General features: G+C 42.1%; 1 protein-coding gene across 6 annotated transcripts in view; it reads right to left on the bottom strand.

Moving 5' to 3' along the window:
- Positions 1-23,915, bottom strand: part of LOC137424701 (calcium/calmodulin-dependent protein kinase type II subunit alpha) — a 314,922-nt gene that overhangs the window by 221,530 nt on the left and 69,477 nt on the right. For all 6 annotated transcript variants that reach the window (XM_078775810.1, XM_068112436.2, XM_068112435.2 and 3 more), the window contains exon 5: positions 22,061-22,126. In XM_078775810.1, the coding sequence (XP_078631936.1) occupies positions 22,061-22,126 (66 nt within the window). The remainder of the gene's footprint in view (positions 1-22,060; positions 22,127-23,915) is intronic.

The raw sequence follows: 23,915 nt of genomic DNA on the forward strand, positions 1-23,915 counted from the left end.
GCACGAGGCGCAAAAGGCGCGAACAAAGAAACGACTAATTACACACAAATTTGCAACAACTACAAAACCAAGACCAAATAGAAACACACAATAACACATACACAACAAAATACGCAGCGGAAATTTGACAAAGAAACGAACGGGAAAACACTCAAACTTTGATGCCGTGAAGAGATCGAAAAGCGAAGGACGTAAGCGAAAAGCGAAAAGCGAAAGCGTGCATGCGTAAGCGAAGGACCGAATTCTAATTTGGTGTGTGGGTGCAACCTACGTCAAAATCCAAGATGGCCGCCGCCATGTATGTCTGACGCCATGTATGTCTGAACCTTGTGAGCGGAATATCTTGAAAAATAAGCGAAGTACCAACTTCTAATCTGGTGTGTGGGTGTATCTAGGCATATGGAAGAACGCTATTTAAAATTGGGTCACCACGTCAAAATCCAAGATGGCCACCGCCATGTATATCTGAAACTTGTGAGCGGAATATCTTGAAAAATAAGCGAAGTACCAACGTCTAATCTGGTGTGTGGGTGTATTTAGGCATAAGGAAGAACGGTATTGAAAATTAGGTCGCCAAGTCAAAATCCAAGATGGCCGCCACCATATACATGTCTGAACCTTGTGAGCGAAATATCCTGAAAAATAAACGAACTACTAACTTCTAATCTGGTGTGTGGGTGTATCTACGCATCAGGAAGAACGCTATTGAAAATTGGGTCGCCACGTCAAAATCCAAGATGGCCGCCGTCATGTATGTCTGAACCTTGTGAGCGGAATATCTTGAAAAATAAGCGAAGTACCAACTTCTAATCTGGTGTGTGGGTGTACCTACGCATCAGGAAGAACGCTTTTGAAAATTAGGTCGCCACGTCAAAATCCAAGATGGCCGCCACCATATATATATATGTCTGAACCTTGTGAGCGAAATATCTTGAAAAAGAAACGGACTACTAACTTCTAATCTGGTGTGTGGGTGTATCTACGCATGAGGGAGAACGCTATTGAAAATTGGGTCGCCACGTCAAAATCCAAGATGGCCACCTTGCGTCTTCCACTTTGTCAACTCACCTCACTTCAACGACGGGGGACCTAGGCGTAACGCTTGTATTTATCATTTATATAGACAATAGTGGTAGGTAGTTGTGTAAAGTGGTGCCTTTCCAGAAATTCTAGTTTTATTCTCGTTGTTAATACTGAGGCTGAACTCTGTGGCACCTATGTAAAGACAATGAGACCTGAAAGTTATTTGCATGTCATTCAAATTGGAGGCAATAAGAGCACCGTTGGTAAAAAAAGAAGAAGAAAAAAGAAGTTTCTTTGTACAAACGGCACACACTTTTGAGTTTGCCTTCAGTCGTCCAAGGTTAAAAATGCCACCATACGGCCACATTCTAATACCATTTGCGCTGTCATAATTTACTGATCTTAATACGACAGTGAGGAATATTGTAAATAGCATTGTTGCTAAACCACACCCCTGCGTTTAGACAATGACTTACATTGAAGATTTCGCTTCTTTCACCACCGACAGAGACAAATGCTTTCATGGGATCGTGGAAACTTCTTATCATCTTCACCAGCTTGCCAGGCCATGCACATAAAACCTAGCAGCTTCCACAAGATTTATCGATTTACTGAATTGAGTGCCTTTGTAAAGTCAACACAGACAACGGAGAGATTTTGATATTGTTCAACAACTTTTTATTGTAGTTGGCACAGCATAAATATCATATCAATAGTTGATGTACTTGCTCTGAAACCACATTGGTTTTCTGCAAGAATGTTATTCACAATGAGTTGTCGGCATTTGGCGATAATTTTTGCCAAGACTTTCCAGGCTATAGACAAGAGAGAGATACCCCGTTGATTTCCACATTCTGCTCGGTAACCCCTATTTTAGTAATATTTTTGTTTAATAATTTTGTAATAATAATAGTAATAATTTTAGTAATTTTAGACAGGATAGTGATAAAAACGACATCTTTAAATTCCTGTATATTTTTTTCCATCTTCCCACAACGCTTAAAGAGATACAGTAATTGCCTCGAGATAAATCCCCCTGTGTCTAGGAATTTCTGCTGGAATACAATCCATATTCCCAGAGCTTTCCCATTTTTACGACGTAGCGCATAGGGCTAGACCGTCTAGAAGTTAGAACAGTGTTTGTCTGTCCGTATGTATGTATGTATGTATGTATGTATGTATGTCTGTATGTATGTATGTATGTATGTATGTATGTATGTATGTATGTATGCATGTATGTATATGTAAGTCCCCTCAAACGTACACCAATCAGAGCTGAGGATCTGGTCACATGACAGGGGTGATGTGATGTCATTACGGTGGTATGAATGTGTTCAGGCCGCAGATATCATTGAACCTGTCATGTACCACAAGCTGCATGCTCTAACTTTACGTTTTTCATTCAGTGTGAAATACAAACAAACACGTAAACATGAAGTAAAACACGTGAAAATAAGGATCTTTTATTATAACACTCAATTGTTATCGTGGCTGTGGTTGCTGTTGTTTGTGGGTCGATTCTGGATAGTTTTATATATTTTTCTATTGCTTCGCAAAATATCACTACTGTATATATAATTTTGTATGCTCCTTCTGTGTCCTTCTAAAGGGTTTCTACTGTCATAGAGTAATAAATGTTTCCCTTCAAACTGCTGTGTGAATAAACCATAAATTAGCGCTTCTTCCTCTTCTTCAACTTGCAAAGAGGCTTTTAGAAGTTATGTTTCTTACAACACCCTTTAGGGAATGTTCATATATTATTGTACGTCATATACAGTCACGTGAAAAAGTAAGTACACCCCATGTAAAGTTTTGACTTTTTCAACATATTTCAACATACAGCTATTTGATCTTCATTTCAACAATATTGATAGATAAAGGTGATATAATATAACAAATATCATGAAACATTTATATTTTGTAGTCCATTGTATAATTTAAATAAACATAAATGCAAATTTCACAAGTGGAAAAAGTAAGAAAAAAAAGTAAAGTAACTATTGGTGAAAAAAGTGTGAATATAATTATTATAAATCGCCTTTTTATTCTCTTAAACATTACACTTGGCAAATAATCTTGAAAAGAAGATGATACAAATCTTTTTTTTTCCAACATTTAATGGTAATAACTCCTTCATTATCTTATCTATCTTACTATAATTCACCAAATGTCCGTCCGTCTGTCCGTTCAAAGGTACCGTAAAAACTGCTGAACCGATAGCAACGCTATTTTGGGTGGGTACTGGGTAATCCTGGGATCTCCAGGAGTAAAATAGGCTATTTAGTTTTCCCAGTTTCAGCTTTGGTCTCCAGCATTTTCAGGTTTGGACTCCCGCATAACATTCGCGTTCGCATAACGTTCATTGTGACGATGTTGTTTTCCTGGGTGCTGCACAACGGCTGCACCGATCGCTGCACAGCTGCACTGATCGAACTCGGTGACCTCGGACAAAGACCTTTTATAAGGACACGGGTTGAATCCCTGATTGAGAGAATTCCAACCCCCTCGCTCCCTGCCATCACGGCTGTCTCTCCAACTTAAAATCCCACAAGATATGCGGAAAGAACGCCCCAAAACCAATATAAACATCATTAAAAGTAAATAATGACCTCGGCCAAAGTTCAAACGACATTTAATCTCTACATGAGAGAATTCCACATAGCTACTTGGGCGGTGAATACGCTAACAGATCGCTGTCTCCATCGATCTTGCCAAGGCCATATCAGCTATCGGCTCAAAATCCTTTTCACTGTTGATTTGGTACAGTTACACGTATCAGGAATTTGGTACACGTATCGGGAGTACATACGACATAGCAATTGTGAACGTGACAGCCCTGAGGCGTCTTTCGCTTGGCATCGCAGTGACGGCGAGCACCAATATGGCGGCTGTAAGATTAAAATCTGGCTTCAAGCCCCTCACCACCCAAAGCCTTCAACCAGGCATATTAAAACGCTCCTCCCCCTTCATTCCCGTTCTTCAAATCAAAGCGGTAAAAAATTGTTGTATTGCCATTATATATATGACGAGCAACGGTACCCGCCCTAAGGGCGGGGCTTCAATTGGGAGGCGCGATATATTTTAACATCCGTTAAATATCACACACAAATCATCAAAATCTAAACAGTATTTTTAGAATTTCAATAAAAAAAACACATCACTGTGATTTGATGATTTGCGTGTGATATGATTTAACGGATGTTTATATAAATCGTTTAAAATAAAAAAAGCCTTTAATTTCAAGACATTTTGCCTTTTCATTTGGGCCTCCCAATTGAAGCCCCGCCCGTAGGGCGGGTACCGTTGCTAGTAAATATAAATGCTTCCTTGTCATCTTTCAATAACAAAAACATAATTCTTATTAGCATCTACAATGGATGAAATTTTCTCCTTTTCATTGTGAGAGAGGATTAAACTCATTTAATATCGGATAAATTCAGTTTCTATAGCGGGTACAGATCCACCCATACGAGTAGTCCAATCAGTCGCTGTACAAAAACCTTTATCATATTTCAATATCAGATACAATATCTTCGTATTGACATTTATTAATTATTTTCATCTTCATCAACTGATCTAAAATGGCTGAGGCTTCATTGAAACAATTGTTGTTTCCAGCCTTCTTACTTCCTAACAACAATAACAATCTATTAACTAATTGTGATGAGTCATTTGGAAGAAAACTAACACCTAAACCAGGCCAACTTAAAACCTCAATAATATGTTTCTCCTTCTCATTTTTCTCCCTCTTGTATACAAGTTATCCATATAACCGTTTGGTTTCTCTCATTAACACAATCATCAAAGATAACGACCAGATCAGGACCAGACGGCATCAGTCCACGGGTCCTAAAATCCTGCTCTTCCGCTCTATCTCACCCTCTCTCTGTTCTTTTCACCCTCTCTTTTGCTCAAGGTCATCTGCCAGCATCGTGGAAATCAGCAAACATTACCGCTTTACACAAAAAAGGTGCAAAAACAGATCCTTGCAACTACAGACCAATCAGCCTGCTTCCAATTATCAGCAAAGTCATGGAATCCATCTTTGCTTCGGATATCAAATCCTTCCTCTTCTCCAATGGCTTGATTTCCGATCATCAATTTGGATTCAGACCAGGTCATTCTACTCTGGACATGTTGCTTCTGCTGTCTCAACAATGGATGGAGGTCCTCAATGCCAAACAGGAAATCAGAGCTGTCTCACTTGACATATCACGTGCCTTCGATACGGTCTGGCACCCTGCTCTGCTCACCAAACTCTCCTCCTATGGTATCCATGGAAATCTCCATTCATGGCTTGCGGACTTCTCTCCTACTCTCATCTCTCCTCCTCTCCTCTCCCCACCTCTTCCCACTCCTTCCCCTCGCCCTCCTCCTCTCCGTCCTCCCTCTCCTCCCTCTCCTCTGCCCTCCTCCTTCTTCTTCCTTCTCTTCTCCCCCTCTTCCTCCTCCTCCCGTCCCCCTCCTTCCCCACTCTTATTTTTTTGCTAACATCATGCTAATGGTCATTGCTTGTTAATTCAACTGTTTGATGGCTTTCTGCTCTATGCTCGTGTATATATTTCAGGGTGAAGCACTAAGCGTTAAAGATAATTATTATCCAGGACTCTTATGGCATTTGTTTTGCCATCTTGATGGTCGCTGTCCATCTGCAGTGTTCATGGTAGACAAAGCATTAGCACATGATACCAAGTTGACATTCTTAAATATATTTACAGAAGTACATTATGTATCATGGCTTGTGTGGGAAAGTGCTATATGTGCTGTTTTTACCCATGAGTCATTTTGGGACACATTGTTTGTGGGTCTGCCTTTGGTGTGGCGTTTCCAGCTTTTACATCTGCTGGATTTTCTGCGGAGTCTATGGACTTAGCTTGCTCTGTCTCTATTAGCATCAAATGGTGGGAAGATGTAACTGACAAGAAGCAGTGACTTCACTGTCTGATAAATGAACCATCTGGCAGTGCATCAAAACTTGAATAATTTATTCAGTTAAACTATTTTCTCCAATGCAGGGGCGTAAGCAAATATATATTTTTAAGGAAAATCTTTATGCAAATCCTGCATGCTAGAGGGCTCTGAGGACAGGCCCCCACATAAAAATTTAAGATATCGAACTGCATTTTTTAAATCTGGTGGATTCTAGACAAGCTTTTACTCCAATAACACTGTCCAAATTTTCACTATACTTTATGATGATGAAGTGAAAATCTGGACAAACAGAATGTCAAAGTAAGCCAAGGAATGTTTATTAGCCCATCCACCACGCAGCGGGAGATGGGGTTTTGCAAACACTTCTGTGTGTCTGTGTGTCTGTCCGAGCCATACCTTTTTTTACCATTTGAGCAATTGTCATCAAATTTTCAACAAAGTTTATTATGAGAATATGGAGAAGACAAACTAATAATTTTGGCAAAAGGTCAAAAAGTCAAAGGTCAGCATCACCTAAAAGAATCAATTTTCATCCAATTGACCTGAAATTTAAATTTACCATTTGAGTTTTGTCATCAGTTTAAAAAAAAAAGTTTATTATGAGAATATGGATAAGTCAAATTAATAATTTGCTTAAAAGGTCAAAAAAGCAAGGGTCAGCATCATTTAAAATTGTCAATTTTCATTCAGTTGACCTGAAATTTTAAAAATTTACATATTGGGTCACTGAGTTGATTCACCAATCAAAATCTAGAAGCCAATTGTTTTTTTTAATATCAAAAGGTCAAAGGTCAAGGTTGCATAAAATCATCAATTTTCATCCGATTGGCCTGAAATTTTAGGAATTTGCATATTAGGTCACTGGATTGCTTCACCAATCAAAAGCTCAAAGCTGACTGGTTTTTTTTTTTACATCAAAAGGTCAAAGGTAACATTGCATAAAATCATCAATTTTCATCCAATTGTCCTGAAATTTTAAGAATTTGCATATTGGGTCACTGAATTGGTTCAGCAATATAAAGTTCGAAGATGCTTATTTTTTTAGAACAAAAGGTCAAAGGTCAAGCTTGCATAAAATCGTTAATTTTCATCCAATTGACTTGAAATTTAATCAGGGTTTGCATATTGGGTCACTTAAGCATATTGCGTTTGAGGTCAAAAGGTCAAGATCGCCTAAAATCGTCAATGTTTTGTATTTTTTAAGCTTATTTCATCATGTTTAGCATATGGAAGAAGTCTAAATACAAAGCAGATGCAGACAGGCTTTGCATTTTCAGATACTTTCTAGTTTCTAATATAATAATTGTTAAAAATCACGATTATCAACCAACTGCAAAACTATTCAACTCTTACTGCAGTATGGTAATTCAATATTAACTAATAACTACTGAGAGTAATTTCAAGCCAAACAAATGAAGTTGAATTATTGAGATTTCATTTGATAACATGCTCCAGTTTTCCTGCATCTTAAAATCATTACTGAGGCATCTTAAATTCATAGAAATGACAAATGAGGGTCCAATGCAGAGCAAACCTTTTGTTAACAGTTTCCATAACAATGAGTCTTCACATTCAAATTGAGCACAGAATGAAAACAACTAATCTGAAACAACACTTAAAAATTGCAAGCAATTTGAAGTAACTAATAGTTCCTTCAAAAGGCAAACAGTTCAATCTTGGTTTCATCAGACCACAGAATCTTGTTTCTCACAGTCAGAGTCCTTTAGGTCCTTTTTTGCAAACTCCAAGTGGACTTTCATGTGTCTTTCACTGAGAAGAGGCTTCCGTCTGGCCACTCTGCCATAAAGCCCAGATCGGTGGAGTGTTGCAGTGATGGTTGTCCTTCTGGAAGTTTCTCCCATCTCCACACAGGATATCTGGAGCTCAGCCAGAGTGACCATCGGGTTCTTGGTCACCTCTCTTACCAAGGCCCTTCTCCCCCGATTACTCAGTTTGGCCGGGCGGCCAGCTCTAGGAAGAGTCCTGGTTGTTCCAAACTTCTTCCATTTAAGAATTATGGAGGCCACTGTGCTCTTGGGAACCTTCAATGCAGCAGAGATTTTTTTGTAGTCTTCCCCAGATCTGTGCCTCGACACAATACCGTCTCTGTACTCTGCAGGCAGTTCCTTCGACCTCATGGCTTGGTTGTTGCTCTGATATGCCTTGTCAGCTGTGAGACCTTATATAGACAGGTGTGTGCCTTTCCAAATCATGTCCAATCAATTGAATTTACCACAGGTGGACTCCAATCAAGGTGTAGAAACATCTCAAAGATGATCAAGAGAAATAGGAGGCACCTGAGCTAAATTTCAAGTGTCATAGCAAAGGGTATGAATACTTATGTCAATGTGATATTTCAGTTTTTTTCTTTTTATTAAATTTGCAAAACTTTCTAAAATCCTGTTTTCTCTTTGTCATTTTGGGGTATTGAGTGTAGATTGATGAGGGAAAAAATGAATTTAAACGATTTCAGCATCAGGCTGCAACATAACAAAATGTGAAAAAAGTGAAGGGTCTGAATACTTTCTGAATGCACTGTAGATATTAGACAGATAGGAGGAATCTATTGACATTCCTCTTGCATTGAGGTAGGCTGGGATGGAGGGTAGATTTTTTTACAGGATACATTACAGGGTAGGTAGCAGGATGCAGGTAAACTGTTCCAGAGTGATGCAGTGTGAGGAGAAAAACTAGAAGAATACCTCATAGTCTTACCCCTTGGGACAGACACAGTGTATGAATGGGAAGAAACTGCCAAACGTGTAGAGCAACTGAAAGTATGCTCAAGTGAAACAACCTGTGAATTTCAATCTCCTCAAGCATTTGAATGTATTTGGCTCCATTGTCCTCTATCCTCCATTCTCCATTCTCCTATTGCTTCCTCTATCCTTACAAGTCTCCCAATCCCTGCTGCTGAGACACATCCCCATAACATGATGCTGCCACCACCATGATTCACCACAGGGATGGTGTTCGATAGGCGATGAGCTGTGCTCAGTTTCCTCTAGACGTGGTGCTTTGCATTCAGCCCAAAGAGTTCAATTTTCGACTCCTCAGACCACAGAATTTTCATTCATACTCTCAGTCTTTCACGTGCCTTTTTGCAAACCTCAGGTGTGCTGTCATGTGAATTTTTCTCAGGTGCCTTCGATATACCTCGTGACATATCTCGTGCCTTCGATATGGTCTCGCACCCCACCCTCACCAAACTCTCCTCCTTTGGTATCCATGGAAATCTCCACGCATGGCTGGCGGACTTCCTCTCTGTTCGCAGTCAACGTGTGGCCCTGAATGGAATTCTCTCATCTCCCCTTCCTGTTCAGGCTGAAGTTCCCCAAGGCAGTGTTCTAGGCCCTGTGCTTTTCGGGTCTTCATAAATAATCTCTCCGACTCTCTGGAAAATCCTCTCTATCTCTTTGCTGATGACTCTGCCGCTCCATACCTGATCCCTCAGATTGGCAGTCTGCAGCCTCCTCACTCTCTGCAGACCTGGACAAAATTACAGACTGGTCAAACAAGTGGAACATGTCTTTCAATCCTGACAAATCTCACACTCTTACTGCAGACCTACTTTCTGACCCAGCTATGTTCCCTCTCCCCCTCAATCCTCCTCCTTGGTGATTTCAATATCCACATGGACTCCACTGACTCCACGCTAACCACTGACTTCACTGATTTACTCACCTGCTTTAACCTCACTCAACATGTCAACTTTCCTACCCATAACCGTGGTCACATTTTGGACCTTGTCTGCTCTACTGGACTAATTTTGCACCATCTCTCTGGCTCCGACCTCACTCTCTCTGACCACCTAGCCATCACTCTGACCATCAACATCCCCACCCCAGCACCAAGGCATTATCGCACTATCAACTTCCGTAAGCTAAACGCTCTTTCACCTACCTCATTCTCATCGACCCTCTCTGAAAAAATGTCCACTTCTCCCTTCGTTGACCTCCACACCCCTTCTGACCTCACTGACTACTACAACCACACTCTCTCCTCCTGCCTTGACCAACTTGCGCCTATAAAAACCAAAACAGTTTCTTTCACCCATTCTGCTCCCTGGTTTACCCCTGAACTCCGCCTGATGAAACCTCGTGCTCGCCAACTTGAAAGACTCCGCAATAAAACAGGTCTCACAGTTCACTCCCAGGCCTACAAGGACCACATACAACACTATAAAGATGCCCTCTCCCGCGCCCGCTCCGCCTACTACTCTCAAATTATCCACTCTGGCTCCGGAAACCCAAAAGCACTCTTCTCTACAATAAACAAACTCCTCAGCCCCCTGAACACCACCACCCAGTCATTCACAATAGACAACTGCATCTCCTTCCTTTCATTCTTCCAACGCAAAATTGAAAACATCTACAACAGCTTGACCACCGCCGCACCCGCTCCCCCTCAAACCACCTGCCCCCCCTTATCCTGCCATCACCTGTCTCAATTCTCCCCCAGTCTCCCCTACTGACCTCTCTGAACTCCTCATCGGAATGAAAACTGCCACCTGCACTCTTGACCCCATCCCCTCCAGCTTTGTGAAGGCCTCCCTTCCTGCTCTCTCTCCACTTATCATTGCAACAATAAACTCCTCCCTGTCTACAGGCATCGTCCCACCATCCCTCAAAATTGCTGCTGTTACCCCCATTCTGAAAAAACCTGGACTAAACCCTGACACCCTAAATAACTTCAGACCCATCTCCAACCTACCCTTTCTGTCAAAGGTTTTGGAACGCGCTGTAGCCACTCAACTCAAACATCACCTCTCTGCCAATAACCTGTATGAAACATTCCAATCCGGATTCCGCTCCAACCACAGTACTGAAACTGCTCTCCTCAAAATCACCAACGACCTTCTCCTCTCCTCTGACGCTGGCAACCTCAACATTCTCATCCTCCTCAACCTCAGCGCCGCCTTTGACACCATCGATCACACCATCCTCCTCACCCGACTTGAAACCATCTTTAACATTACCGGCACTGCCCTCTCTTGGATTAAATCATATCTCTCTGACAGACGTCAGTTCATCTCCATCAATAACTGCAAATCCCCCACTGCTCCCCTCCCCCAAGGTGTCCCCCAAGGTTCAGTTCTTGGCCCCCTCCTCTTCATCCTTTACCTGTCCCCCCTCGGTCACTTAATCCGCCGTCATGGTCTCCAATTCCACTGCTTCGCCGATGACATCCAGCTTTTCATCTCCACCAAGTCCATCTCCAACGCCACCCACTCTATCCTGACAAACTGCATCACTGAAATAAAATCCTGGCTTCAAATCAACTTCCTCAAACTTAACTGTGATAAATCTGAAATAATCATCATTGGCCCAAAAACGCTCACCAAGTCCACCCATAACTTTGCCCTCAACATCGACGGTTTCCCAGTATCCACCTCCCCTCACATCCGGAATCTTGGCATCATCTTTGACCAAACCCTCTCCTTCGACAAATACACTAAACAGATCACAAAGACAGCCTTCTTTCACCTGAAAAACATCGCCCGTCTCCGTCCATCCCTCTCCTCCGTGGCTGCAGAAACCCTCATCCATGCCTTCATCACTTCCCGTCTGGACTACTGCAATAGCCTCCTTTATGGTTCACCCTCAACAATCACCAATAAACTCCAATACATTCAGAACTCCGCTGCCCGTCTACTCACCCATTCCCGGACCCGTGACCACATCACCCCCGTCCTTTACAAGCTTCACTGGCTCCCCATCTCCCAGAGAATCCAGTACAAAATCCTCCTCTTGACCTACAAAGCCCTCCATAACCTGGCCCCATCCTACCTGGCTGACCTCCTCTCCAGACACACTCCCACCCGCAACCTCCGCTCTGCTGGTACCAACCTCCTGCCCCCCCCCATCCGGACAAAATTTAGATCCTGGGGGGACAGGGCCTTCTCCATCGCTGCTCCCACCCTCTGGAACTCGCTACCTCACACCATCAGAGACTCCTCCTCACTCACCACATTCAAAACATCACTCAAGACCCACCTGCTCAACACTGCATTCAACATTTAACCCACAGCATCTAACCCCTGACTATCTCCTCTCCTTCTCCCTCCTTTGTGCTTTGAATATTTCCCTATTGATTCTTTTTTTTTGCAATTGTTTTTATGTTTTGCTATGCATTATGTTTTGCACTCTGTCAAAGCGTCTTTTGGCTTCCTGAAAAGCGCTATATAAAATAAATGCATTATTATTATTATTATGTCTCTCAGAAAAGACCACTCCCCCCACTCTGTCTGGCCTAGCTCCCCCAGCTCTGTCTGTGCTGTGCCCCCCAAATATTCCTGGAGGATGCACAAGATCTGCCAGCAACCCTCTTCTGGTGAAACTGCCAAAATCCAGACTCACTGCTCACCTTCACTCTTTCATTCCTCTTTTCTCCCACCTTTGGAACAATCTCCCACACACTCTTCAATCCCTCTCCTCCATCCAGGTCTTTAAAACAGCTGTTCACCACCATCTCTTATCTTCCCCCATCTAAAACCTTGATCTTTTCTACCCCCGTTAAAACATCCCAAACCCGCCTCTTTCAATCCGCAACTTCTTTCCTGAAATTCCTAGTAGTGTTTATTTGCTTTATACCGTGTACCCCTCCCTCCTCTCCCAGCCCTCCCCCTTCCACATATCTACCGACGTCCCTGTTCTCTGCTGTTGTTGTGCTTGTGTGCTTCCCTCTCTCTTCCCCTGTTGTGTCCCGCTCCCATCATTGCATGTTTTATGTTTCTGTGCATGTTTTCATGTTCAATGTGTTAGCTCTTACACAAGCCTCAATTCTGTATTAAAAAAAACAACAAAAAACAAGGTGTGGCTTCCATCTAGCCACTCTCCCATAAAGCCAAGATTTGTGAAGTGCTGCAAAGACAGTTGTCCTTCCAGCAGATTCTCCCATCTCAGCGAAGAACTCAGACCTCCCTGACCGAGGTCTTTCTTATCTGGTTGCTCAGTTTGTTTGTTTTTTGTTTGTTTTTTGTATACAAAGTCGAGGCTCGTGTCAGAGTTTGGTCAGACTGTCAGCTCTCGGAAGAGTCTGGGTAGTAGTTCCATATTCCTTAAATTTCCTAATGATGGAGCTCACTGTACTCTTGGGAATTTTGAGCACGAGAAATTGTTTTGTACCCTTCCCCCAGATCGATGTCTCCTCACAATTATATCTCGGAGTTATACGGACAGTTCCTTAGACTTCATTGTGGAGTTTCTGCTCTAACATACACTGTCAATTGTGGGACCTTATATAGAAAGGTGTGTTTCTTTCTAAACCACGTCCAATCAATTGAATTGGCTACAGGTGGACTCCAATCAAATTGTAGAGACATCTCAATGATGATCAAAGTAAATTGGATGCACCTGAGCACAATGTGGAGTGTCAAAGCAAAGGGCATTTTTTGTTGAATACCTGTTGACTCAAGACATGTCAGCTTTTCATTTTTAATTACTTTCTAAACATTCCTATAAAAATTCCACTTTGGCATTATGGGGTATTATGTGTAGATCAGTGACAAAAATCTCAATTTTATCCATTTTAAATGCAGACTGTAACACAACAAAATGTGAAAAAGTCAACGGGTGTGAATACTTTCTGAAGGCACTGCAACTGTCTGCATAGCAATGCATGTATATAACCTCATGTTTGGGCATGGATACTGTATTATCCAATATGTTCTCCATGATGATGAAAGTACTCTCCATCATGGGGCCTTGGAAACAGGAGAGAAGTGCTTTGACAACACAAGTGAGAAATGGATATCTCACACTTTGCCCCACTTTAGCCTGCCACAGATCCAGCTTTTCATCTGCAGTCCGTAGGCGAGTGGTCTCGGCATGCCGTCAGTGATGCTGTAAGCTCTAACCTCCATATCATAGTTATCCATCTCCTCATCGTTGATCAAGTGGGTGGCCAATGATGTTAGCTTTTTCAGCTGGTACTGTGTGGTCTCATGTTGCCTCACAACAGGATTAAGAGCTGACATGCTGCATCGGATGTAAGCTTCTTAAGTTTCCTCTATGAATGTTGTGACTGTCTTGCCCTTGCTATCGTTTGACAAGATGCCCCTTGTCTGACTTTCAGTGAAGATACTTGTTCAGTGAAGATGGTAGCTGGTGTCTAATACTTCTCAGTTAACCCCTCAAAACATCAGGCTTGATGGAGTTACTTACAAACTTTAGGGTCAGCTGTTTCTACTCATCATATGGCTGGTCGACCTTGCTTACCTTTGATTGAAACACGATGACATATTCCTTCAGGTTATGAAGTTCTGCTGTGTAGAGCTACATGATCAGACAAGTTTTCGTCCTCTGGTATAAGAGTTTCTCTCCAGTGTCCGTGCTTTCCTTTCTATTCCTTCACTCGTCATCATCTTTTGAAGTATGCCTTGACATTGGCGTGAAACTCTAATTCACATTATTTTTATTTTTATTTTTGTATACAAGATCGAGGCTCGTGTAAGAGCTAACATGAATCCCAAAAAACATAAACGGACACATAAAACATATAATAAAGGGAGCAGGACACAAGATGGGAGAGAGAGAGGGAAGCACACAAGTACAACAGTAGAGAACAGGGACATCGGGAGATCTGTGGGAGGGAGAGGGCTTGGGGGGATGGGGCAGGGGAAGGGAGGGTGGGAGAGGTAAAAACAAATGGACACTGCTAGGACTTCAAGGAAAGAAGTCGGTATTTCAAAAAATGGATCTGGGGTGAATTAATGGGGGTAGAAAAGATCAAGGTTTTGGATGGGGGAAGACAAGAGATGGTGGTGAACAGCTGTTTTATAGACCTGGAGGGAGGAGTGGGATTATTATTATTATTATTATTATTATTATTATTATTATTATTTTTTTGTATACAAGATCGAGGCTCGTGAAAGAGCGAACATTAATCACACAGAAAGACAAACAGACACATAAAACAAATAACATCGGGAGCGGTAGACAAGATGGGGAGAGAGGGGGAAGGACACAAACACAACATTTGACAGCAAGGACCGAGAGACATGGAGACATCGAGAGATCTGTGGGAGGGAGAGGGCTTTGGGGGGGAGGCATGTGAAGGGGGGGGAGGGGTGGGAGAGGTATAAACATATGGACACTGCCAGGACTTCCAGGAAAGAAGTTGGAATTTCAAACAAGGTGGATCTGGGGTGAATTAGTGGGGGTAGAAAAGATCAAGGTTTTGGATGGGGGAAGATAAGAGATGGTGGTGAACAGCTGTTTTAAAGACCTGGAGGGAGGAGTGGGATTGAAGGGAGTGTGGGAGTTTGTTCCAGAGGCGGGAGAAAAGAGGAATGAAAGAGTGAAGGTGAGCAGAAAGCCGAGATTTCGGCAGTTTAACCATCAGAGGGTTGCTGGCAGATCTTGTGCGACCTGTAGGAATATTTGGGGGACAGAGCACAGAGAGAGCTGGGGGAGCAAGGCCGGAGAGGAGTCGGTAGAAGACAGAAAGACCACCTACCTGCCTGCGGTGAGTGAGTGAAAGGCCCTCAGAGGTAGCTTCATCACGGGAGATTCCAATGATTTTGAAAGCTTTGGATTCAACAGCGTGAAGCCGAGCCAGATGTGAGGCAGGAGCACCAGTCCATAGGGGAGAACAGTATTCCATTGAGCTGCGGATGAAAGCCTTGTATGAGGTGAGGAGCTCAGGTGTGCCGAGGAAGGACTTCGCACGACGGAGGATGCACAGTCGGCGACTGGCTTTGGAGGCCAGCTTGGAAATGTGGTTTTCCCAAGAAAGATCATGGCAGATAGTGAGACCCAAAAGCTTGAGCGACAGAACTTCTTGGAGAGGATTGTTGAGAAAGTAGATGGGAGGGTTGTCCAGTCGATCTTTTCGGAGAGACATAGTAAGAGAGTGTGATTTGTCAGGATTGAAAGACATGTTCCACTTGTTTGACCAGTCTGTGATTTTGTCCAGGTCTTCAGAGAGTGAGGAGGCTGCAGACTGCCGATCTGAGGGAAGAGGAATGGAGCAGCAGAGAGTGGAGTCATCAGCAAAGAGATAGAGAGGATTTTCCAGAGAGTCGGAGAGATCATTGATAAAGACCAGAAAAAGCACAGGGCCCAGCACACTGCCTTGGGGAACTCCAGCCTGAACAGGAAGGGGAGATGAGAGAAATCCATTCAGGGCCACACGTTGACTACGACCAGAGAGGAAGTCCGCAAGCCATGCATGGAGATTTCCATGGATACCATAGGAGGAGAGTTTGGTGAGCAGAGCTGGGTGCCAGACCGATTGAAGAGAGTGAGGGAATTTGTTCCAGAGGTGGGAGAAAAGAGGAATTTGAATTTGAAGTGAAGGTGAGCAGAGAGTCTTGATTTTGGCAGTTACACCAGAAGAGGGTTGCTGACAGATCTAGTGCAACCTGAAAGAATATTTGGGGGACAGAGCACAGACAGAGCTGGGAGAGATAGGCCGGAGAGGAGTCGGTAGAAGACAGAAAGACCACCAACCTGCCTGCGGTGAGTGAGTGAAAGGCCCTCGGAGTTAGCTTCATCGCAGGAGATTCCAATGATTCTGAAAGCTTTGGTTTCAACAGCGTGAAGCCGAGCTAGGTGTGAGGCAGGAGCACTGGCCCAGAGGGGGGAACAGTATTCCATTGAGCTGTGGATGAAAGCCTTGTATGTGGTGAGGATCTCAGGTCTGCCAAGGAAGGACTTTGCACGACGGAGGATGCCCTGTCGGCGACTGACTTTGGAGGCGAGCTTGGAAATGTGGTTTTCCCAGGAAAGATCATGCCAGATAGTGAGACCCAAATGCTTGGGTGACAGAACTTCTTGGGGAGGATTGTTGAGAAAGTAGATGGGAGGGTTGTCCAGATGGTCTTTTCAGAGATACATTGTGAGAGTGTAAGATTTGTCAGGATTGAAAGACATGTTCCACTTGTTTGACCAGTCTGTGATTTTGTCCAGGTCTCCAGAGAGTGAGGAGGCTGCTGCCTGCCGATCTGAGGGATGAGGTATGGAGCGGCAGAGAGTGGGGTCATCAGCAAAGAGATAGAGAGGATTTTCCAGAGAGTCAGAGAGATCATTGATGAAGACCAGAAAAAGCACAGGGCCCAGAACACTGCCGTGGGGAACTCCAGCCTGAACAGGAAGGGGAGATGAGAGAAATCAATTCAGGGCCACACGTTGACTGCGACCAGAGAGGAAGTCCGCAAGCCATGCGTGGAGATTTCCTGGATACCATAGGAGGAGAGCTTGGTGAGCAGAGCTGGGTGCCAGACCGTATCGAAGGCACATGATATGTCAAGGGAGACAGCTCTAATTTCCTGTTTGGCATTGAGGGCCTCCATCCATTGTTGAGACAGCAGAAGCAGCATGTCCAGAGTAGAGTGACCTGGTCTGAATCCAAATTGATGATCAGAGATCAAACCATTGGAAAAGGCATACTTTTTGGCATACTTTGGCAGTTGGGACATTGGAATACTTTTAACCCACTATAACAAGGTAATATAGGAGTTGTGCTTTTTGTGTGTAGGTGTAACGTGGGCATTCACTGAACATTCTTCCGTTGTGCAGTGCAGCAGTATTCATGATTTCAGTCAGTTTAATTTCTTGACAAGCATCAAACAGTGCATTAAAGGTTTTAAATCTTCCATTATGTCAACAGTATCACCTATTCTGGCTGAACCATGTACTCCTTCGTTGCAAAATCTTAAATAATCAAGAGAAAAACGGCAAGCTTATTTTTGGGAACAGGTGCCATTTTCTATGCTGTGACACTACTGTGCATGCGGCCACTGTAAAGCAAAGCATTGTGGGTGTAACTCCATTCATGGGAAGGTAATCACGAACGTATGGTCTGAAAGGCACTGAAATATTCCAGGAAAGCTTTTTTCGGGTTAAGTAAAGAAAGGGGTTAGCGAAACAGGTGTGAAAGGGACAGAGGGATAAATAAACGCAGAGTAATATTTTTTTCCTCGGGTTAAACCATGTGTAGTATGAAATGGGTATAAAACTTGGTACACCCGAGACCTTGGGGTGAGAAATGACTATGGGGAGCAATTATGAATGCTAATTTCTCTTCTTGATCATTTCCCATAGTCATTTTCCATCTCCCTTATGCAACCACCATGTAAACATGGTGTATATGCCAAGAAGAACTTACCAAATGAGACCTGAGAAAAGTCTTCATGTCATTCGCATAAATGCGAACTGTCAGGCACAAAATAGGGTTATTGGTATTAATAAGTAAAACACTAATTTGTGATTATAGAGTTTGTGCAAAAGAGGGGTTGGGTGTATTTTTAATTTATACATGTGAAAAACCTACGAGGAAATTTTTTAATCTATGAGGAAAGGTATTTTGAAAAGGGCAGATTTCTTTGTTTCCACGGATATCTTTCATTCCTGCCATATTGGCAGTTTGAATTCCTGCTCATTAGGGTTTGCATGATGCTTACATATTTTGCTTCTATTTTGTGTAGTTGGGATGGGTGGTGTTATTTCATCGAGACAATGCTTCCAGGAGTGTGTCAGAGTTATGTACTGGATCCATCGTGCATCTTCTTAATTAGTCTTTGTATCATATGCATAGCACAAAGCGGGGTTAAGCAATTGCTTCACTGCATCTCTCTGACAGACGTCTGTTGATGACCGAGGGACTACTTAATTTCAATTGAATTTTATATTTTCACCAATATAGAACACAAATCAGAAAATGAAGCGGAACACAAACCTGCAGTTTAGCAGTACTTTGGCTCTGAATTTGGCAAAATTGTGTCGGCTTCGCCCATATTAACTCTTAAACTAATCCTCTTGATATTAATTTGCATAATAGTTACTCGTAGACCATTCATTAAACTTGCTATAAATCCCTTTGTGATCGTAATTTGTAGGGACGTTTAAATAATGTGACTTGTTATGCAATCAGCTTGGGTAGAATTGGGATCCATATATTGGAATACAACTTAAATGGTATTTCACCGGTTAAACTCGGGGTGACCTTTATCTCTCTCTCGACAAAAGGATAATTCTCTTTGATTTCTCACCAGGCCCGACTAGTGCAGAACTGCCTGCTGGGAAAAGGACAATTAATTCCAGCCGGGCTCCGCGTTATCTCAAGGCAGACTTGGATTCACTCGAGCATTTGTTGGGATAAGCTCGTGGGAGCCCTTCTCTCGGGCAAACGGCTGGATCTCAAATTTTGCAAGGTCATAAACAGCTAGAACTCCCTTTGTCTTTCTCTCTGCTTCACTCTGCCATCTGGCACATGTAAGGTTTTACGATTGTGTTATATGATGTTGAAATGTACAAATACATGCACAGCACGATTCTGCTTTAGAGTTTTCTCGGCAAGGCCAAGGGTTGTCCACCTTGTCCGTGATCACTGCTCCACAGCGCCGTGCTGACCTGATTGTTGAATAAACTACGTTTCCTGAGAACTGCATTTTTGCCTGGACCGACTCCGATCTTCCGACTCCGGGCGAGCGGATCGACGGTTTGAAAGGATTCCAATTCGACATTTGTACAGAGTCTTCTCATCCTGACTGCACATGCACAATCGTGGTAAAGCAATTGATTCAGTCTGTCTGCCTGTCTGACAGTCAAACAATATATCATTCCAAACATGAAACTTACTGTTTTTAGAAATGCCATAAAATACATAAAAAACAGGCACAAATAACTAATGTAATGTTTCAGATAAGGTGATGTAAAAGACGGTGCATCATCGCCGGTAAACCTCCGATTCAAAGGTTTGTTTTGAGTTTTTTTTAATACATCCTTTAAAGGGGAACGGACATGAGTATAGACATCAAATGCTTAAGATTAATTAATTGTAGCAACAAAAAAGATTAAGTTTGGCGCAAAAATTGTTGCTCTAGCATGCGTGAATCGTGAGATATCCGAGTTTTAAAATGCCAATAGCAGACGATTTCTCTCGCGCCGGCCAGCATCTCGTGATGACTATCATCATCATTGTGACGTCATCGGAGGAAGCTGATGTGACTGTGCAATAGTAAACAATGGCAGACACCGACTCCGATAGTTGCGTAAGTCTGGATATCAGCGATATTTCTGACCAATCTGATGCGGAAAATGAAGAGAAAGTTAATAATCTTGGGGAATCACACTCGATTCTCCCAAACAGATTCGAACCATACCGTCCAGAGAGTGAAGAAGAGAAATCGTCGGACACAGACACAATGGCGATCGATTTTGATCGCGGGCGCCTCCAAAATACTGAATGGTATTCATTTTTATGTCTCTTTTTTCATTGAAAAAGTTTCTTTTTCTGGTCAATGGAATACATAACTAATATTTAATTAACTTTCGGTGCCGTGAGGCAAGAAATGGATAGAAACACAGAAACGAAATACGACTTTATTGACTTAGTGCAGCACTTTAGGTGTATCAGTTGTAATTGTATCATTATAACACTCTCTATAATGCAAGCAATCTCTGTGTGTCTGTGTGTCTGTCTGTGTGTATGTCTGTGACCGCTGTTTCTCGACAACCACTGGTCCGATCTAAGTGAAACTTGCCAGGTATATTGCTGGGGACCTGAGGATGTGCCTTTTCAAGGTTTGCTATTAATCAGACAAGTGGTTACCAAGTTATGGCCATTTATTTAGCAAACACATACGTTTTGTACGTGAACGAAGGAACAGCGAAGGACGAGAGCGAAGACCGAAGGAACAATGCAAGTTTTAATTTTTCTTTGCACGTACGGTCAAGCGACAGCGAAGGAACCGCGTGTGTTTGTTGTTTCTGCCTAATACTAATTTGAATTGAATACTTGGCCATTAAAACTAATTTGCGATAAATCGTAACTGCGATATGCGAACTTCCGGACAGTGAGGCCTTATTTTTGGTACATACGTCAACGTACGTATGTCCACGTACTTACCTCCCCGCACGTATGGACACGCACTAGCAGCAGCCACACAACGACTGGGCATGATTCCAACTGATCATAACGAAAACAAAGCGATGTTCTGATCGTCACGAAGCCAACAAGGCTTTAAGAACGAAAAACTGGGTTACTTCGCAAACGTCATTTCCAGTTTGCGGTTTTGACAAAACTGATTTTGCTTGTTCGGCGATATTTTAACAAATTCTAATAAAACCGCGAAGATATTTGTGAAATGAATTCAATAGAAGTGTTTAATATATGTTTGTTTCGAAATCTGCAAAGTTGTTTTGGTCGTGTCCGTTCTCCTTTAAAAAAAATTCATTTTATTTCAATGGAATTACATATTTGAACAATGTAGAACACAAATCACCTTCTTTGCAGTTCTAAAAGCCTTCAGTTTTAGTAGTAACATTTTACACCATATTGACAAATCAGATTTGCTGTGCACTCTGAGGGCAGAGGAACACCAAGATTCAGACAAAATGGGCGTGCATAGCGATGCAACAACAGAGCTAACTTTGTCCAAAAGATGTTTGTTGAATGCATCTATTTCTCAAAGATCGTTCCAAAATCATCATGTTTCTCTGAGAAGAGTTAACAGAAGGTTCTGTACTGGACTGTTCCATTTGACCCATCTTCCTCATATGGTTGCCAAACAAAGCTAATATAGATCATGGTCGGAAACGCAAAGCAAGAGATGAAGACCGTTCCCATATCCTGCACATTCTTGAGAAAAAGGACAAGATGTTCTATGAACTCCATAGTCTGTTTATCCTTTATTATACTCGGCTATGAGTATTTTGTTTTTTGCAAATTTAAGTGATTTGAAGAGAAACTAACCATTAAGTCCAAGGATTAACTCATTAACAAAGCACCAATCATATTTTATACAAATGATTGACAATTTGACCAAAGTATTAGCCTGCAAGATTCCATAAAGTTCCGCAGCCGTAACTAGCAGATTGCACGACAAGAGCTTCTTTAATTAGCAGTGTACTGCTGTAGCTTTACTGAACGAAGGAAAGCAAAGACAGGGATAGCAATTTCAACTCCAAGAAAAGTTAGCCTTTAAATCCGTAATCTGTCCTTAGCAAGGAGATCAAGCTTCCTGCTGAAAATGCCACAGCAATCATGCGTTTTTGTCATTAGCATACATCAACCTCTTTAGACATCAAGTATAACACCACAGCAATTACATGACATTTCTCAACATGCCATTCCCCACCATACCTGGTTCCCTTCCTACCTGGCATCGGCTTCACTATAGTACTCTCTTGCAACAATGTCTTCAAAGAGTTCACCGCCAGTTACCCTGTCAAGAAAATACATCAAATAATACGACACTAAATATACTTTGCAATAAATTTCAACACCACATAAATCCTTTATCAATGTCAAAGAAAGAAAAGAAAGAGAGAATATTTTCAGTGTTTCTTCAATTTTTTGTACCACAATACATGCCAGCTGGTGTTTCAATGTGTTATTGTCTGTAGCATTTTGTCTTCTTCAGTTTTCAAGAACAGTCTTCAAAACAAATATTTCTAAAATAATAGCAAATAATAAATAAATACACAAATAAAGTATAAAAGATTGTTATTATTTTCGTGGTATTTGCCCAAAATACTGTTCCTCTTAATGACAGTATATTTATTAAAGTATAATGGACGAGTAATTAATGTACGAAATGACTTTTCCAATATTGAAAAATACTTTTATGTGAATCGGAAAATTCTGTTCGATCGCCGCTTGCTACAAGACAGCAACAATTTACTCTTCACTGCCCTCCATATTTATGAGTGTTTGAAGGGAATGTTCTCCCCTAGATTACATCAGGCACAGTGGGGATGAAACATTGGTGGGCACTGTTTCATGATGTAGATTACAATGTGTTTTGAATGCTGAGTTAATTGATTTAGGGGGTTGTCTTCTCACCATGACTATCCGTTGACATTTTTTGAGGAAGACTTTCGGGTGGTACTATTTCAGTGCCCAGCCCATATGCCATAAGGGAATTAAGAGTCAATCATAGTGTGTTTGGCCCAGCATCATACATAGGACAGGCCAAGAGACAGATAGATTAGTCCCTCATTAAAGGTCATTAACAAGCCAGCTGTTTGTTTTTCGTTGTTTTTTGTTTTTTTGGACAATCCATTTTAATGACATGGTAATTCTATTGAAATTCAAGTTTGCCTTTTGGCTTCAAGTTTGAATCCAAATCCATAACACTGCTTCTTTCAGCCAGAATTAAACTCATAACCTCTGGTATGTCAGTCCATGGGGCTCACCAAATTCACAAAATGAAAGGCAGTTATCGGACATCACTACAGTATATCACCAAAGGTATTGGAACAGTAAGAAAGTATGCATTAATGGGACAGCAAGAAAGGTTATAAAACAACAACAGGCATTTTAAGGCCATTTTCCCTGCTAGAGCGGGGGTTAGCCTTGCAGGCCCCATGAAAGATTATCAATTCTCAACAATTTATTATTAATCAGGAAGTTGCTAGACTTCCGATGGAGAGATGTCACGGACACTCACTAGGTTTAATACAACAAAATTGTCAAAAACAATCAACCAAGATACAAATTTATCAACCTACAAGTACCTACCAATCGTCTGTGGAGGATTTCACATCCAATAACACTCATTAAACTTTTTGACAGCACTGATGAACTACAAAACTGACTGACTCAAAATAGCCCGACTGAAATTCTTCTTGTTAGTCTTTTTCTTCCTATTCTCATTATTCTTCTTTAAAGATGGAAATGTGGCAGCTACATTCAAATGTAAGGTGTGCACAGAGGGAGCTGCAGATGGAGGAAATGTTGAGTTGGATCTTGGAGACGGCGTGAAGCTGGAAGGTGTGAAAACATTTTGCTACCTCGGAGACATGCTGAATGGAGAAGGTGGATCAGACTCGGCAACGGTTGCTCGAGTGAGATGTGCATGGAAGAAAGACGGAGGTGATGGCAAGTGGTAAAGCATGTGGTGAGGTGGAAAGAACTGGGAAGTGGCCGTGTGCTGTGTGCAGGAAGGGTGTCGGAGTGAACTCCATTCAATGTACAATGTGCGCTGAGTGGGTTCATCAAAAATGTAGTGG

This window comes from Myxine glutinosa, chromosome 4 (genome assembly GCF_964187855.1).
Source record: "Myxine glutinosa chromosome 4, kmMyxGlut1.1, whole genome shotgun sequence".
Taxonomy (NCBI): Eukaryota; Metazoa; Chordata; class Myxini; order Myxiniformes; family Myxinidae; genus Myxine; species Myxine glutinosa.